The sequence below is a fragment of the Ahaetulla prasina genome, chromosome 5 (genome assembly GCF_028640845.1).
Source record: "Ahaetulla prasina isolate Xishuangbanna chromosome 5, ASM2864084v1, whole genome shotgun sequence".
Classification (NCBI taxonomy): Eukaryota; Metazoa; Chordata; class Lepidosauria; order Squamata; family Colubridae; genus Ahaetulla; species Ahaetulla prasina.
The window spans coordinates 94343033-94360493 of NC_080543.1; the positions used below are offsets into that span (position 1 = coordinate 94343033).

General features: G+C 41.9%; 1 protein-coding gene across 2 annotated transcripts in view; it reads right to left on the reverse strand.

Moving 5' to 3' along the window:
• Nucleotides 1-433: 433 nt before the first annotated feature.
• Nucleotides 434-17461, reverse strand: part of GABRA5 (gamma-aminobutyric acid type A receptor subunit alpha5) — an 85132-nt gene continuing 68104 nt past the window's right edge. For both annotated transcript variants that reach the window (XM_058185365.1, XM_058185366.1), the window contains 4 exons: nucleotides 11527-11670; nucleotides 4454-4606; nucleotides 1694-1905; nucleotides 434-733 (listed from right to left, as the gene is read on the reverse strand). In XM_058185365.1, coding sequence (XP_058041348.1) covers nucleotides 434-733; nucleotides 1694-1905; nucleotides 4454-4606; nucleotides 11527-11670 — 809 coding nt within the window. The remainder of the gene's footprint in view (nucleotides 734-1693; nucleotides 1906-4453; nucleotides 4607-11526; nucleotides 11671-17461) is intronic.

The window sequence follows — 17461 nt, forward strand, 5'->3', positions numbered from 1 at the left end:
GGACAAACTCTGGAACAGCTTGTAAGAATACCTCTGCAGGTTGCAAAGTTCACAGTCCCACTATCTGCATGAATGTACATTCGAAATATAAAAAAATGGCAGATATGTATATGCCCAAACAGTTTAAAAAATATACCCTATTTCATTTGTAAACTATCAATGCAGGATATCCAGCAGCATAGAAACTATGTTCCAAGTCTTCTGTTGTCCTAAAAAGATTAGTGTCTGCTGCCATTTATGTAATTGTCACAAACATCTGAGGTTACATGTAGAAATAATCAAGGCAAGAATAATTTTGTACATATTGTTAAACATGCAAAAACTTCCTGAAGAATATTGCCCAAAGTTCAAAAATCTTTTGGAACCTCAAATTCTCCTTGGTAGCATTTGTTTTTGCAAGTATGGCTAACACTTGATCTGGAAGTCCTTCCGTTTATTTTGGAGAAGCAGCACCTTTAATAACAGGTTCCCTGTTCAAATATGTGGCCCAATAAACTAAATTGAATGTTCCAAACAAGACAGGGAAAACTATTCGGGACATTTTGTCAATCTTACTGATGCTGTTATACGTCTTTTTGTTTTCAGCTGGTTTCTCAATGGGTATGGCTGGAGAAGAAACAGAGTTGGAGATGACTGAAGGGGTGGAGTCCTTTGGTATGTTTAATGTGGGCGTCATCTTTCCAGCAGCATAGCTGTTTATGGCTTTATTTGCCATTAATTCACGTTCTTTTTTCTGAAACACACACACACACAATAACAATAACATTGGGAAACTGTAATTTTTTTTAAAAAAAGAGATGCTTGGGTCATTAAAAATGCATTTTATACAATCTCTGGTTATACTATGTATAATAGAATATTCATTGGATTCTTATCATTGTCATTTACAACATCCTAGTTTATTAAACGGATAAGTGTTTTGCCATTCTGCAAGCATGATGTGGCACAGCCTTTAAGAATGGTTTCATAAAGACATCATTTTTACATGGAGGAGTAGCGATGGAAGTATCGCCATTCTAGTTACAGCTAAAAGAGGTTCTTAATATATGGTTAAATTCTTTTTGAAAATCGTTTATCAGGTTGGGGGTGAAAGATTTATCTTAACATTTAAATCCAGAAAGAATAAAGGAAGTTCTTTCTTATCATCCATTAAGCATGGAACCTTTTTTCAGAGAATCTGTTATGCTACTTCAGCTTCCATTGCTTTTATTAAACATTTGAATTGAGTCTCTTAGTCCTCAACTTCATATGAAACAAAGTTTAAGAACATATGAATGCTTTTATTTATATTATTCCCCTAACTTCACTTTTTCCTTTCTTTTTTCTTCCTGTTCTTTCTTTCCCCAGGATTGTTTGTGCCTACCATAAAATCCTTTATGGACTTTTCTTGCTTCTGTATGGCCTGTTTTGTTTTGACTCTTTACTTCTCATGGTTTACGTTATATATGTATATATATACCTGTCACTAGTGGCCAAAGAATTATGGAAGCATTAAGTGTAGCAGGTATGTTCAGTCAATTAATTGTATGATATAATAATGAGGACAACTCATAATCGAGAAAGGGGCAGTAGAAGAATGTAAATATCCAAACAGGTTATGGAGAAAAAAAAATCCAACAGGAAGTCTAGAATACTTGTGACATCCCCCTTTGATATTTATTAATTTACTTCTTCAAGGAGTTGTAATAGCCACCTTCTTTTTTGCAGCCTCCAAAGCTTTTTTGCCATCCCAGGCCCAGCTTCTTTTGGTAAAATAGTTGACTGTGGCAAATTCAATCAGTGCAGAAAAGACAAAGGCATAGCATACAGCGATAAACCAATCCATCGCAGTAGCATAAGCCACTTTGGGTAGAGAGTTACGGGCACTGATGCTTAAGGTCGTCATTGTAAGAACTGTAGTCACGCCTTTAAAAAAGAGAGAGAGAAAGAGAAAGATATAAGTTACCTAAAATGTATTTATTCATTATTTATTAACATATGGCGATGTTACATTAGTCAGGAGACTATAATGCTAATACAGAGTAGTAATTTGGCTGCCTAACTAATAGCTAGCCCTGTTTGGTTCACATGCTTTCCAAAGTGCACCACACACTGCACAAGAAAGAAAGACAAGCAGCTTTCCTGCAGTATTATCCAGGATCTTCTCCCTCCACTGAAGCCACAAACATGCATCACAGCTGGGAAGATCCACAGCCGGTGGGATTCTAACTGTCTGTATGAAGCGCCAGCTTGTCTTCCCACTGAAGTGGTAACCTATTTATCTACTCACATAGAACATTCTTTCAAATTGCTAGGTGGGACAGAAGCTCACCCCAGCACGAGTGCTAGGACTTGAACTACTAGAGTAAAGGCAGGGGTGAAATGCTCACAGTTCGGACCGGATCATGAGATCCAGTAGCGATGGGGGCGGGTAGTTCAGAGATGGGGGCGGGTAGTAGCCCCCCCCCCACCGCCCATGCCTCGCTGTTCCTCTTCTCTTTTCCTGAAGCTCTCGGTGGTGATATAGCTGCAAACAGCCTTAAATGACTGCCGCAGCACTTCAAAGGGCCGCACTACAGCTGATCAGTGCTGTAGGCGGCTAGTAGACCAGTGCCTCTATTTTTAAAGAAGGTAGACCGGTGCCTCCCAAAAAAAGGCAATTGGTAGACCGGTGCCTCTATTTTTAAAGAAGGTAGACCGGTGCGCTCCCAAGTTTTGTATACTTTATTATTTTTATTATTTATTATTATTGGCCATGCCCATTCAGTCACCTGACCACCAAGCCACACCCACCAATTAAACCACGCCCATAGAACCGGTAGGGAAAATTTTTAGATTTCACTCCTGAGTAAAGGCCATCTCCAGTGTCATTAAGCCACTAAACCATCATGCCTCACTGTTACCTAAATTGTGTAATATGTAAAACTTTTCAGATGGGTCATTTTCAACATGAATTTGTAGATCGCATAGGAAATAACCCCGAAGGATAGTGGAAAGATCCACTATCAAGACAACAAACATGGTTTAAGTCAATTCCAAGAAACTAATTTGAGAAACCCCCTTCGACAGACCCCTCTCTAATAAACATGAAGATAAAGCAAAGGAGAAGAGAAGCATCCTCAGACTTGCAAGATTCTTTTTTTAATATTTTTTTTAAACAAACAAACATATATAAAATTATCATCAATCCAAATACATTGTGTTGGTGGGTTGATCCCCAATCCTGTGTGCCCATATACATTCCAATTAATTTATCTAAACTTGCATTTTATCAATCTGAAATGTATCTCAACTATAATCAAATAATTTCTAGTTTATAACATTTCAATTTCTCCCTTAAAATCAACTTTCCAAATTAATATTATACATCTTCAAATCCATTCCCTAAAAACGATTTATAATTTAAACATTTCCCTATATTCTAACCTTTGGACTTACAAGATTCTGTTACTGTACTATTACTATATTGCAATAAAAATAGCTTTAGGTGTGCACACTGTCTGCTTCTTAGTCTGTTGCAGGAGTGAAATGCTACCGGTTCGCTCTGGTTTGGGCAAACCAGTAGTAAAATAATGCTTTAAAAATTTAAAAATGGTCCCGATGTTCACAGCTGTGCAACATGATCGTCAGAACCTTTTTTTTTTTTTACTTTTTAAAAGCATTTTTAATTGCCTATTTGCCTGAATCGGTAGTAAAAAAAAATGCTTTAAAAAGTAAAAAATGGTCCCGATGTTCACAGATGTGCAACACGATCGTCGGAACCTCTTTTTTTTTTTTTTTTACTTTTTTAAAGCATTTTTTTACTACCTATTCACCTGAACCGGTAGTAAAAAAATGTTTTAAATTTTTTTTTAAAAAAAAGGTTCTGACGATCGTGTAGCACAGCTGAAGAGACCCTCCCTAATCTCTCGGGTGTAAGGAAATGGGAGAGGAATTTTACTTTCAGACTTACAAGATTCTGTTAAAGTAGCCTTACAATAAAGTAGAATTAGCTCATCCAGTTGTGTTTCCTATCTGCCATCTGCCATCTGTTCTGATTGTTGAATTGTATACCGGGAATTTTGTCTTACTGGTAGCTAGGTTCTCAAGTAACCATTATTGGACCACAAACTAATTGATATACATTATCCTTCTACTGGCTCTCTAATAAAATTCAATTCTATTCTATTCTGCAACACCTATATTGTTCTAGGCTTCAATTTTTCTACGGAGAAATAGAAAAGCAGGTAAAATACTGAACATGAATTGATTCACAGTATCTAGAGTTACTTTCCTTTTGTATCTTCCTCGGAGGGGGAAGAAGAAAGAAGTGATAAAGTGCTTGGATTGGGTACAGGTGGAGGGGGAATTTACTGTCAGGAAGAATTAAGCATTGCCTCTTTCTTTAGAGATTCCCCCTGCATTCTGTTGCAAAGGAAATTAGGTTTGAAATCCCAGAATAAAGGATCTTTTAAGTATGAAGGAGGGTACTTACCAAAGACTGTTCGAGCAGGGACAGATTCTCTGTTTAACCAAAATGATACTTGTGATAAGATTACTGTCATAATGCAGGGAAGGTAAGTTTGGATGACAAAATAACCAATCTTCCTTTTCAGATGAAAATGCGCCCTCATTATCGTGTATTCCCCTAGGTAGAGGAAAATAAAGATGTATCTTAGCAAGAAAAAAAAGCAGAAATATTAACTCTTTCCATTTAAGTAGCTATTCCACAAGCCACTTCAGCAGTCCTAGAATATCCCAAACAGAATGTTGATTTGAGGATGCTAATCGTCAGCCACTAAGCTGCGTGCTAGCAAATGGCTGGGGACTGGAGATGGATTCACAAGATCTGTTTTTCTTCTCCATACCTGATCTTATTGCTAAGCCTTGAGATCACAGATCTTGTATCCAAGTTTCATAAATAACCCGGAGCAGAGGCTCTGACTTGCTACTTGTCCATTTGTCAACAGGAACACTGACTTCGGTAACCTTTGCCAGCCTGCATGTTACAGTCCACTGCTGAGGCTGTGGGAAAGGCTTTTGTGAAAGAGCTTCTTCATTAAAAGAAGATGCCATACAGATTCTTTATGATGGAAGACAACACAGCTCATGGAAAGCCTAGCACATTCCTAGCAGTAAGCCAATCAGCGCTGCCAGGGTCTCTCTGCATGGGGCAGAAGATCATTGTGTTAGTGACACTACATGGTGAGATTCCCTGTAGAGTACTGCCCCAAGAAATCATTTCAAGGGCACCCATTTGAGAAACATGACAATTCCAGGGAAAAGCTCTTTCTCTTATAATTGTATAGCCACATGGACTGTGGGCAGCTATTGTGAACTGGTGCTGTTTAAAAATTTGTTCTCTTGTGCAAGTTCTGGAAGACCAGATAAATCCCCCCTTTTTTTTAAATCTACATCCAACAGAGGCAAGGATATGCAATGATTTATTAAAACTGGGCAAATATTTTAAAAGAACACCATGCAATGCAGGAGGGAAGAAAATGAGGGAAAAAAATCTCTTGTGTAAATTATTCTTTTGCACACAAGGGAAATCTTTGGTGGATCAGCAATCTCTTGGGCTTCACCCACCCCTTCCCAGCAAGCTGTGAGATTCTGTTCCTCCATGGCTGCTATTGCTTTGGCTGCTGGAGAAAGTGGAACTTGTTAAGTTTTTTTTTCTTCCAAAAACTATTGTGTCTCTCCATGTATTCATTGTATAAATGCTGTATAAATAAGACAACGGGTTTCAGATTTGGCTTTAGCCTTTCGGTAAAATTTCCTTGCCTTAGTTGTATCCATCAAACTAGCCATGGTATAATAGGCTGGGAAAATAACCTTGGGAGACTGGATGAAGAACTGCTGCCTAAACAATGGTCTGATAACAGAATAACAGAATTGGAAGGGACCTTGGGGGTCTTCTAGTCCAACCCCCTGCTTAGGTAGGAAACCCTATAGCACTTCAGACAAATGGTTACCCAATATCTTCTTAAAAACTTCCAGTGTTGGAGCATTCACAACTTCTGGAGGCAAGTTGTTCCACTGATTAGTTGTTCTAACTATCAGGAAATTTCTCCTTAGTTCTAGGTTGCTTCTTTCCTTGACGATACAAAAGACCAGTCCAAAGGAGGGAAGAAGTAGACAAAGTATTTCAGGGGCTTCCCTAGTTCTCTGGAGAGTAAAAGCAGGAGAGGAGTGCTTTCAAGCTTTCAAGATAGCAATAGCAATAGCACTTAGTCTTATATACTACTTCACGAAGCTTTACAACCTTCTCTAAGTGGTTTACAAAGTCAGCATATTGCCCTCAGCAATCTGGGTTCTTGGATTCTCTTACTGTAACCTTATAATAAATGTATTAGTATTAGTTACTTATGGTTTTGGGTCCTGTCTGTATTACTGCATCACAAAGAGCTGACATAATGGAAAGGAAGGGTGAGCAGGGTCATAGTGGTTGTAGTACGAGAGTTGGTTGCAGTCATTCAACATGTTGCAGTCTGGTGATTGATACAAAGTCTGTTTTTCTACACAGCCTGTTTTTTTACAAACTGAAGTACAAAAGCACTCTCACAGCCCCGAACAACAGCATCAGTAACAACTTCATTTGATGATGGCAGCTTATACTTAACATGGTAAGAGCAATGCTATGAAGACCACACTTTACATACTAACAAACTTTCAGCCTGCCTTGAGGATGGAAGAAAGCAGATTTTCTTGTCTGCCCAAATGAGCCCTTTATTAAAAGGATTAAATCATTAAAGCAGCCCCTTTGCTTTGCGTGTAGAGACAGCTGGAAGCAGCAACATGCAAATTTGGAGCAAAGATGCAGTTGCTTTAATGATCTTTAAAGTACTTTTGTATTTTGTGAAGCATTTCTTTAAAAGCACTTGCACAGCCCTACAATTTACTGTATAGAACAGACGTCATATTCCCAAGCACACAATGATTATTTAAATGCAGGTGGGACTCTTTCTTCCCATGTTAAGAGGCTCCAGATTGAGCTTCAACAAACAAACACATGGAAAGAGAATTCCCATTATCCTTCACATATGACCATCCATGGCTGGGTGTAAGTGAGACCTAATATGAACAATATGACACAAATAATGAATTCTGGATATTATGATGGAAAACTTTGTGTAATATCTCCACAACAGCATTAGAAACTTTAAATTTTGAGAACAGATGGATAAAAGCTGCCTATTTAACAAAACTGAAATGTTTGGGTGAGAAGAACTACAGTATATACAAAAATGTAAAAATATAAAAAATGTAAAAAAGAAAAAAAACTGATGACAAACACACATTCAAACTTTAGTAGGATAAAAAAAAGGATCTCACAGAACATGTGCCTTAGCAGGGATTGGCACCTTAAAAAAAATTTCACAAAGAAATATATATTTAAGAAAAACTTACATTAAAAACAGGGAAAATTTCATACAAAAACATGCTTAACACAAATTAAAATAAAGTGCTGCATGGAGTAGTTCTGTTTTTAAAAAGTGTAGTTTATGGAAAGTCACTTATAGGAAGATGATTAGGAAAAGTTAATTAAAAATTAAGTAGTATAATGTGGATTTTCCTGTTTTTGTATCAATACAAAGCAACTAAATATAAAAACTTTATTATGATCCACATATTTTATACTATAAATATTTGCCCCAGACAACCTGATCTAATTATTACAGGAATAATAATCTAAAACTCCTCTATAACTCATCATTTTGCAAAATCACTCCTCTGTTGTAACAACATGGTTCAGAAATAAACAAGAAGGCCCAGAAATGTTCATCCATTCTGAGATAGGCTGAATCACTTTTGTTTTTGTTTCTTAAAGAATCTGATTGTCTCAAACAAAAAGGGTATAGACACAGGACAGCATCTTTTTCAGCTGAATTAATGAATACTGCATTAAAAGCTTCTTGGTGCAAACTGATTTGTCTTTAATTCGTAACCTCAAGCAAGTTTTTTTTAATTCATAACCCCAAGCAAGGGGAAGCCTGCATCCAGGGATGGTTCTTTCTAGTTGGACCAAGGTGAGGATGGAGATATTGAATGTGGGAAGCAAAGTGAAAATAAATTGAGAAATTTATCCTTGCCTTTTCTCTTTTTCCTTTTTAGCATTTTGTACAGGTCTGTGACTACAATAAAATTGATTTGATTCAATTTCAATATATAACACACACACACACACACACACACATACATATATGGTTTTGTCTAACTAAGGAATTGTAACAAAAATAATACATAAACTGTATGTGTTATTTTTAAATTCTCAGCTTCAGAAAAGGAAATAACATCTTAGAAATCCTGATTACAGGCATCCCAAAAGCTTGCTAAAGACCAGAAAATCCTTAGTTGACTAATGCTTTCCCTGTGTGAAATCGGATTTCTGTATTTTGTTAATCCTCGGTTACAATCTGTGTCCTACTATTTCTGACCCATGCTGTATTGAGAGCTCAACCTGATCAGAGGTAACCTGGGACAATTGCAAAGGGAAATAGGAGGGAGTGAAAGAAAGCTATAAAAAAAATATTTGATGTTCAGCACCCGCCATTCTTAAGGAAATTTCTGTGAAAGGTAATTCCTGGATAAAGCTCCGATTGTGGATTGTCCTCAGAATCTCTTTTGGTCCTTATGTAGCGTGAGCCAGAAGCCTTGGTAAGCACTGCTAAGAACTGGATGAGTGCCTGGCAGCCTGGCACATTCCCTGTGGACATCTTGCTCTTAGAAAGCTTCTCCAGACAGATCTAGGAGATGCTTCAGGAAACCTTCTGGACTTTTTTCTTGGTGACTGTGAAAGTGAAAGGGGAGCTGCCATTCATTGCAGAGAATAATGCTGCTATAATGGTGAACTGGTAAGAAATTTTTTATGATGAACTTATTTTACTGGTCAATGTTTCCTCTCCCCCTGCCCCCCTCCCCCCCATGTGAGATCTTGCGGTCTTCAAGTGATCTAGAATTGTGTCTTTCTCTCCTTCTCATTACCATTCCTAAAATAAAATTAGTGCTATAGTTTTTTCAATTTCAGAGTGTTCTGTGGAATACAGTAGAAGGGAGATATTGTGCTCCTTAATCTGACTCTGTTAAGGTCGCTGTGATGTTTGCACCGTCTCTTGCAATGCTGCTCGTTTCTCTTTTATTTTTGCACTTTTGAGATTGTGTGGTCTTTCTGAAAAAACAAAACTGGCTGAGTTCTCAGGAGGCTGTCATTTTGGGAACAGTTTGTTCATTTACTGATTGAGCAGGCAAGACTTTAAGCACTGCCATTCTTTAATCTTTTCAGGCTCTAGGGGATGTGTGTGTGTATGTGTGTGTACATGCATGACTCTGGGTCTATTACAAATCACTTAAATATCTATGTTCCCTACAGAGTAACAGGCAGCTGACCTCTTTTCTCCCTAAGTCTCAAATTAGCAGGGAACCCTGCTGGCGTGCTATGGGAGCCTGGGCCACGAATAGCAAATAAGTCTAGTGTTTTCTTAGTTGCTCCATCAATTTATTGGCATTCCTACAAAGGAAAAGGCAGCATGGGGCCACCTGATTCCAAGCTCTCAGGCAGGGTTTTTTGTCTCTAATTACCAGGATCCTCAATTTCTACTTCATTCTCAGAAGCAAGGGGAGCATAAATCAGGTCCTACACCTCTTTATCACCTATCCTTTTTCATGCACGCTTCTCCAGAGACAACAAGAAACAATTGCCTTGAAATCCTCATGTGGATGGCTGAGCTGGCAGGAAAGCTCTTTAGGCCTGTAGTGCTGCCATGTTCAACACATATTCTTCCAGGTACAGAAATGTGAATCCCAACATCCCTTTCCCCACACATGGTTATCTAGACATACTATGGAGCAGGGCCACAGCTGCCACGTTTCTCTTCTCCTTTGCCCCAAAGTTTTTATTGAACATATTGTTGAGATGGGGGAAGAAATCAATTTATAGATGCTTGCTTGGCTCCTGTGGGAAAATAAGCTAGCAAAAGACATAGCAGTTTAAGTAACTGCAAAGGAGCTCTCTGTCCCTAGTGCTTCTTTCAAGCTTGGATAGTTTGTCTGCTACATCTGTTTTATCCAGCAGAAAGAAATGTTCTTTAGCAGAATGTAAGAGGCAGAGCTTTTTGGAAGCAAAGGAATACTGCATCTGATGAATTTGCTTTTTAACCAACAATCCATTTATAAAATTGTGGCAAGTTTAATAGTATCTGAGAATTGTTCGTTGTACTTTTATACTAAATGGACTTAATTTTTCTTACGTCTAGGCATAATTCTACTGATTAAGTAAATAAAATCTTTTTTACTTCTAATTAATCATCTTATCTATAGCTACCTTTGGGTACATTTCAAGCATAAATCATTTTAGCATGTACTAGTTAAATGACAACATCTATCAGGGCTGTGCAGTACTTCAGATCCAATTCCCAAAATATCACCACAGCAATGAGCTTGTGGTGATATACCCATCCTCATCCCTTTAAAACCATCCTGATTTTTTTCTCCAGCATCACACAGCAGTTCTCACGGGCAACCATATATCCTAGACAAGATGAAACTGCTTTAAAGCATTATTTTCATTATTCATTCAAATTTTGAATTGCATACAAAGTTCTGCATGCCCTACTATTGTGCAACATTATTGCAGAGAAAACGTCCAACCTATATTATGTGAATTTTATCATGGTTTTATTGAAATTTGAATCACAATCTGATTTTACATTGAGTGGGTAAAAGTTATACATGATTATCACCTGAAAAGCATCCCATAGTAACTTGTAAAGAAGAATGAGGCATTCTAAGTCAAATACCACAAATAGTTCTATATTACCCTTCCTGTCTCAATACTATTCAGTGGTATCATTCAGCAGTTCAATTATGATTGATAAAATGTGAATGGTGAAGTATTGCTTCTGTTGCTTATCTAGAGAGTACTAAACAATAAAAATTGTCTGCCTGAAAAAATGCTTCTCCCTATATTAATCTGCTGTAATCTGAGGATGGAACGGAATGGAAAGGAAATTGCATTAAGTGATGATGTAAGATGGATTCTTTGCATCTAATGCCAAATTGACTGACTTTTCATGATGAAGTTTTACGAGTGGTAAAATATCTACTTTATTTATATGTACTTGCATTCTACTTTGTCTAAAGACTCCAGGCAACTAAATGCCTTTTCATCTGGTATTTATGAAAGAATGACTATGGTAGAATTTGTGGTTTTGTTTTATTTATGGTTTATTGCTTTTACCGAGATAAGGTTTTTAAAAATTGTTGTCTGTTTTATTATTTTCTTACCAGCCTGAGATAGTTTTATCAATGGGGTAAAAGAGATACACGAATGTGGTGTGTTCAGGAATGAATGAAACAGGCCACGCATAAGTAACAATCAAACATGTATGAAAATACTGAGGAAGATTCATATCTTCTCTATGCCCATTCATATTGGGCATAGAGAAAGGGTCACCACAGGGCAAACCAAAATAAGTCAATAGGACTTATTTTGAAAAAGCACCATCCCATCAGCATGAACCTTAGACCTTTCCTTACTGAATACTTCAATTCAAAGGGCAATTTTGTTACCTGTACTGGTACTGATGTTTTCAGAATCTACACTTTGTCCCATCAGATGATATTGGTTAAGCCTAGAACCATCTTCTGCCACTACCACCGAAGTTGCTGAGGTGTTAGTCCACACGTAGATCACTTCTGAATTGGGATAAGCGTCTGGGTTAAAATAAAGAAAGAAAAAGTAGACAAGTGATGTTTGAACATTAATATTCACATACTGGACTTTTACCTGAAAAGTCAAGCTTAATTTCTGCCAAGGTTCGGTTTCAAATTCTCATATCATTATTAAGATTCAGTTCTTGGATATGTGAATTTATATAAAATAATAGAATATTCACTTCAACTAAAAGTAGTTCTCGTTTAACAAGAAACACAAAGAAGAGCTTTCAAAGTACTTGGCATATGTTCACTCCCTTTTCCTGGAAATGAAACTTTGATTATTAACAAAAGTACAGAAAAGCATTTGTGTCTTACAAATTTATAACCTGCCGTAGGTCTCAATATTCACAAGGATTCTATTTCCCCATTTGTTATGTGAGATTCAATTACTATGATATTTTATAGATGGAAATCAGAAACAGAGAAATAGTATGTCCACAGATTCATTCATTAACCCAAAATCAAGGGACAGCTTCTGAATATTATAAAAAGCAGATACATTTCCATTTTTCTGTTATCCCACTCTGCTTGTAGAGAACAGGCTGGAATAATTATCTATGCACACACACATAAAGGGAGGGATTACTTCAGAGCAAATGTAGAAATAATTAATATGTACAGTAATTAAATGAACAGATGTTGTATCTGCATAGACTGTGACCAGAGTTGGTTGCAGGTTGGGATGGTTTCCCTCTCTGCCATATTACACATATATGCAAACCTTCTGAAGAGATTTTCTCACTGTTGCAGCATTATGTGCACATCAAAGCATGCATACAAGATGGTAAACAAAGGTAGTCCTATGGTTGATGCTTGCTTGCCTCCTTTACCAGCAACTACCACAATCTTGCCTGCAGCATCACCAGTTCCGTTTGCTTAGCCCATTAGCCTTCTGAATGTCTTGGGTTGGCACCTGCCTGGTATTACTAAACAAGAAGCATTATCAAGCATCATAAAATCCAGATTGTGGACTGGATTTGTCTAAATGTGACTGATCACAAATTATGCAATATAAATGACAGGAAAAAGCAAAAGATTAGTATTAGCACAGGCTTACATTACTAACTGTGGAAGCAGAGCTTTGTAGTGATCTGCCAGAGCCTTTCTCCATTCTTTTCACCTGGATTTTGAGGCTGAATTGTTGGAGCACTCCTGTGCTCCTGCTATAAGGGAAAGTGTTAAGTTGTTTAACCCAATAAGAAGTCCGAGGCTATTTCAGTTAACAGGCTTTATTGTCAGCCAAATTCAATCAACAATGCTAAGAGCCAACATGCTCTGGAACAATAAGAACGAGCTCCCTCACTTGACAGCTGCTTAAATAGCAAGCTGTCAAGTCGAAAGAACCAATCAAAAGCCATCCCGGTTCCCGCTTTAAACTACCCGCGTCTAGACCAATAAGCGCTGGCTAGCAACAGGCAAAACCTTGCGGGTCGTAAGTCCGAGGACATAACACCCCTCACCCCCAGACAGCGCAAGCGTAATCGGCTAGATACGCCGGACGACGTCGGCTCCGCCCTGATCTCCTTAGTATGCAGCCTGACGTCGCAGGAGTAGGTTCGTCATCCTTGTGCGCTGTTGAAGACGCCGCTGCCGGGGGGTTGGAATTCGACCGGAACATCGCTGGAATGCCTTGGGTTTCAGGTAAGCCAGCCGTCGAGATCGCAGCGGGAATAGAAGTCTCAGCGGTGTCTGCCGGAACGCTAGAGAGCCTAGGTGCGACTTCCATGGTGGTAGAAGGAGTGTTTAGATTCGGGCCGGCGTCGTTCATTGTAGGCTGGTTTCTAAAGTCAGGGGGTGTCTCGGAGTTGTATGTTGGAAGTGGAATGCTACGCTCAAATGCTGGTTGTCCCTCCCCAGGGATTCTGCGCCGCAATTGGTTCACATGGCGGCGCCACTGACGACCATCTGTCAGCAGGACCCTATAAGAGTAGGGTCCGGTTAGTTGGGTGATTTGACCTGAGACCCATCGGCTCCCCCCCCCGTAATTCTCCACGTATACCAGATCCCCTTCCCTGAACGATCTATATGGAATACTGGATGTGTTGGGCACGTCCGAAGTAAAATTCGGGTGTAGGCGATCTAATGTGGTGCGTAAGCGACGACCCATAAGCATCTCAGCCGGACTTAGGTTGGTAGTTGGACAAGGGGTGGTGTGTTGTGCTAATAGATATTGATTTATTTTGTGGTGCCAATTCGAGGAACTTAGGCGGCCCAAAGCCTCCTTGGCAGAACGCACGGCCCTTTCAGCCCGGCCGTTTCCGGCCGGGTGGAACGGGGCCGCAGGTGCATGGCGAATGCCACGCATCGCCAAGAATTGACGGAAGGGTGCAGAGGTGAACTGGGTCCATTATCGGTGACGATAACATCAGGCAGCCCATGAGTCGCGAATAGGCCGCCTAGTATTCGGATGACCGCTCCCGATGTGGGGACGGCGTGATACCTATTTCTACCCAGTTAGAATAGGCATCGACTAAAATCAGAAAGGTCTGGCCCATAAAGGTCCTGCGAAGTCCATATGGACTCGCCCATGGGGCCCTGGGAAGCTCCCAGGTCCTGATTGGCACGGCTGGTGGAGCAGGTCTGGAAGCCTGGCATTGTGGGCAAGTTGCCACCCAGGCTTCAATTTCCTGATCCATGCCCGCCACCAGACGAAGCTACGCCCTAGGGCCTTCATCCGCACAATGCCTGGGTGGGCATCGTGCAGACACGCTAGTATGCGCTGTCTAAGACCAGGGGGAACCACCACCCGATTTCCCCACAATAGGCACCCCTTGAGAACGGACAGCTCATGCTGTCGCCGAATAAAAGGCTGGAAATCAGGGACACTAGCCCCTGGCCACCCCCGCGCACCCAATCCAAAACTGTAGAAAGGATAGGATCCCTTGCAGAAAGGTCACGAATAGAGGAGGCGGAGGCGGGACGTCCCAGTCCTCAACAAGAAGGACGGGGACGCCGGGCAGGGTCAGGATCTGTCGAGGGAGGGGCAACGGCTGAGCGCATCAGCATGCCCAATAAATTTTCCCGGTTTGTAAATCAGCTTATAGGAGTAGGCAGCTAAGAACTCCACCCAGCGTGACATGCGCGGGGAAAGGATTTGGGGAGTTTGCCGGTCCCCTGACATCAACCCCAATAATGGCTTATGGTCGGTAATAAGGGAAAAGAACCGACCATAAAGGTAGTCGTGGAATTTTTTAATTCCTGCTACCGCGGCTAGGGCTTCACGATCTAGCTGACTATAATTACGCTCGGCAGCCGACAATGTGCGCGAGTAGAATGCGAGAGGGGCCTCTGAGCCATCAGGGAGGAGGTGGCTCAAAACGGCACCCACCCCATAGGGGGAGGCATCGCATGTTAGGGCCAGAGGTAGGCAAGGGTCGTATTGAACCAGGACAGCCGCCGACGCAAGGATGTCTTTGACAGCCCGGAATGCGTCAGCAGCGGCCCGGTTCCATCGCCAAGGGGCCTTGGCTGCCAAAAGCCTGTGAAGTGGCTCGGCCACCGACGCTTTGTGGGGGATAAATACAGAATAGAAGTTGAGGAGCCCCAGGAACGCTTGTAGTTCCGCCTTATTAGTGGGCGTTGGGGCATTCCTAATTGCATCAACCTTAGAAGGTGCCGGGTGGATTCCCTTGGAATCCACCAAGAAACCCAGAAACTCAACTTGTGACACCCCTATGTGGCATTTATCTTTTTTCAACTTCAACCCCGCAGACCGGAAACGGTCAAGAACGGCGCGAAGACGTTCGACGAGTTCTGATCTGTCAATAGCCGAGATCAGAACGTCGTCGAAGTATGGCACGACCCCTGGGAGCCCCTGGAGCAACCGCTCCATCAGGCCCTGGAACAGTCCGGGAGCTATGCTGACTCCGAATTGCAGGCGGTTGCAGCGGAAAGCCCCCCGGTGGGTGACAATCGCCTGAGCCATGGCGGTCGCGTCATCCACCGGAAGCTGCTGATATGCCTGGGCAAGGTCCAGTTTGGCAAATACCCGCCCACGGCCTAACGAGTGGAGTAAGTGTTGTACCACCGGAAGAGGGTATCGGTTTGCCTGCAGGGCTTTATTGATAGTGCACTTATAATCGGCACAGATCCTAATGGATCCGTCCGGTTTTAGGGGGATCACAATAGGTGTCTCCCAAAGTGAATACTCAATAGGTTCTAGGACGCCCTGGGCAACGAGTTTGTCTAGTTCCTTGTCCACTTTAGGACGTAATGCCAATGGCACCCTCCGCGGCTTAAGGCGGGTGGGGCAATCTGAGGGTCGAGATTGAAGGAAATTGGGCGACCAGTATATTTGCCTAACTGGCCGTCGAATACATCGGCAAATTCTGAAAAGAGTTGGTTCGGGGTGTCTAGACTTGTGGTGTGGACCCCTGATACATCAAGGTGCAGGGCAGCAAACCAATCCAAGCCTAGGAGGCTTGGAAGGTCGTCTCTGACTACTACTAGGGGCAATTTACCCTCAAAAGACCCAAAAGAGACGTGAAGCGTGGTACAACCCGCAGTAGGAATTTGGTTTCCCTGATAGTCCCTTAAAATAATTTGACAGGGTTGAAGGCGCCGTTTCGGAAAATTAGGCAGCAGGCGCCGTAACGTATGCCAAGCAACAAGAGATCTCGAAGAGCCAGTGTCAATTTCCATTTTAAATGGAACCCCCTCTAATTTTACGCTGAGGTAAATCTTGTGGGCGGGAACAGCGGTGGAGGCGTGGCTCACAGCAGCATCAGCAGCGATTCCCTCACGGTCGACTGCATGGCATTCGTCACGGCGGGTAGGCAACCTCCGCGCGCCTTGCTTGGGCTTGAGTTGGGGGTTGGGCTTCTGATTTGCGGGAAGGGATGCTCGGCAGACCCTCGAGAGATGACCCTTTCGACCGCAGCGGCGGCAGATCGCTGCCCTGAATCGGCAGTCCGCACGATGGTGACTTCCTCCGCATCCGAGGCAACCTCCTTGTGACCCCTTCCAGTCAGTGTTCCACTCCTTCTTCCGAGTTGCTTTGAGGTGGCTTACTGCATCGTCCTCATCGGACGGTGCATCGTCGTCCACGTCCTCATAGTGGACAGATTGTTGCATTCCGTCGGTAGCGGACCTAGTGTGATATCTCTGGAGTTCCGCAACCGAACGTACAGACATCTCAGAGGCTCGCGCCTCATCCAAGGCTATTTGAAGAGTCACATCATTGCGGGCCAGTAGTCGGCGCTGCAGCTTCAGGTCCCGAACACCGGTGACTAATTGGTCTAGCAGCATTTCATCCAATTCCCGAAACTCACATTGTAGGGCGGCGATACGCAGGGAAGCCATGTAGTCGTTAACGGTTTCCCCCTCTTTCTGGAACCGCTGTCTAAAAGCGTGTCTTCTAGCAATGCGGGAAGGAGCCGGCGAGTAATGGGCTCGCAACTTCTCTAGCAGAGTCTCCCAAGGTACCGAGGAGACAGGTTGAGGGGCCGTCAAAGCCCTCGCCGTGGCAAATATATCACGGCCACAGAAGCTTAAAAAATAGCCTCGCTTCCTGTCACTTGATAGATCTGACAGGCCGTTAGCCTGCAGGAAGCATTCGAACCGCTCCAGATAAGCCTCCCACGCTTCATTAGCAGGCTCGAATGGGGAGATAGCGGGCAGCGAGGTCGTCATATCGGCGGCGGTGGTTGTTCGACCCCCAGTCCTCGTCGCCAGTGTTAAGTTGTTTAACCCAATAAGAAGTCCGAGGCTATTTCAGTTAACAGGCTTTATTGTCAGCCAAATTCAATCAACAATGCTAAGAGCCAACATGCTCTGGAACAATAAGAAC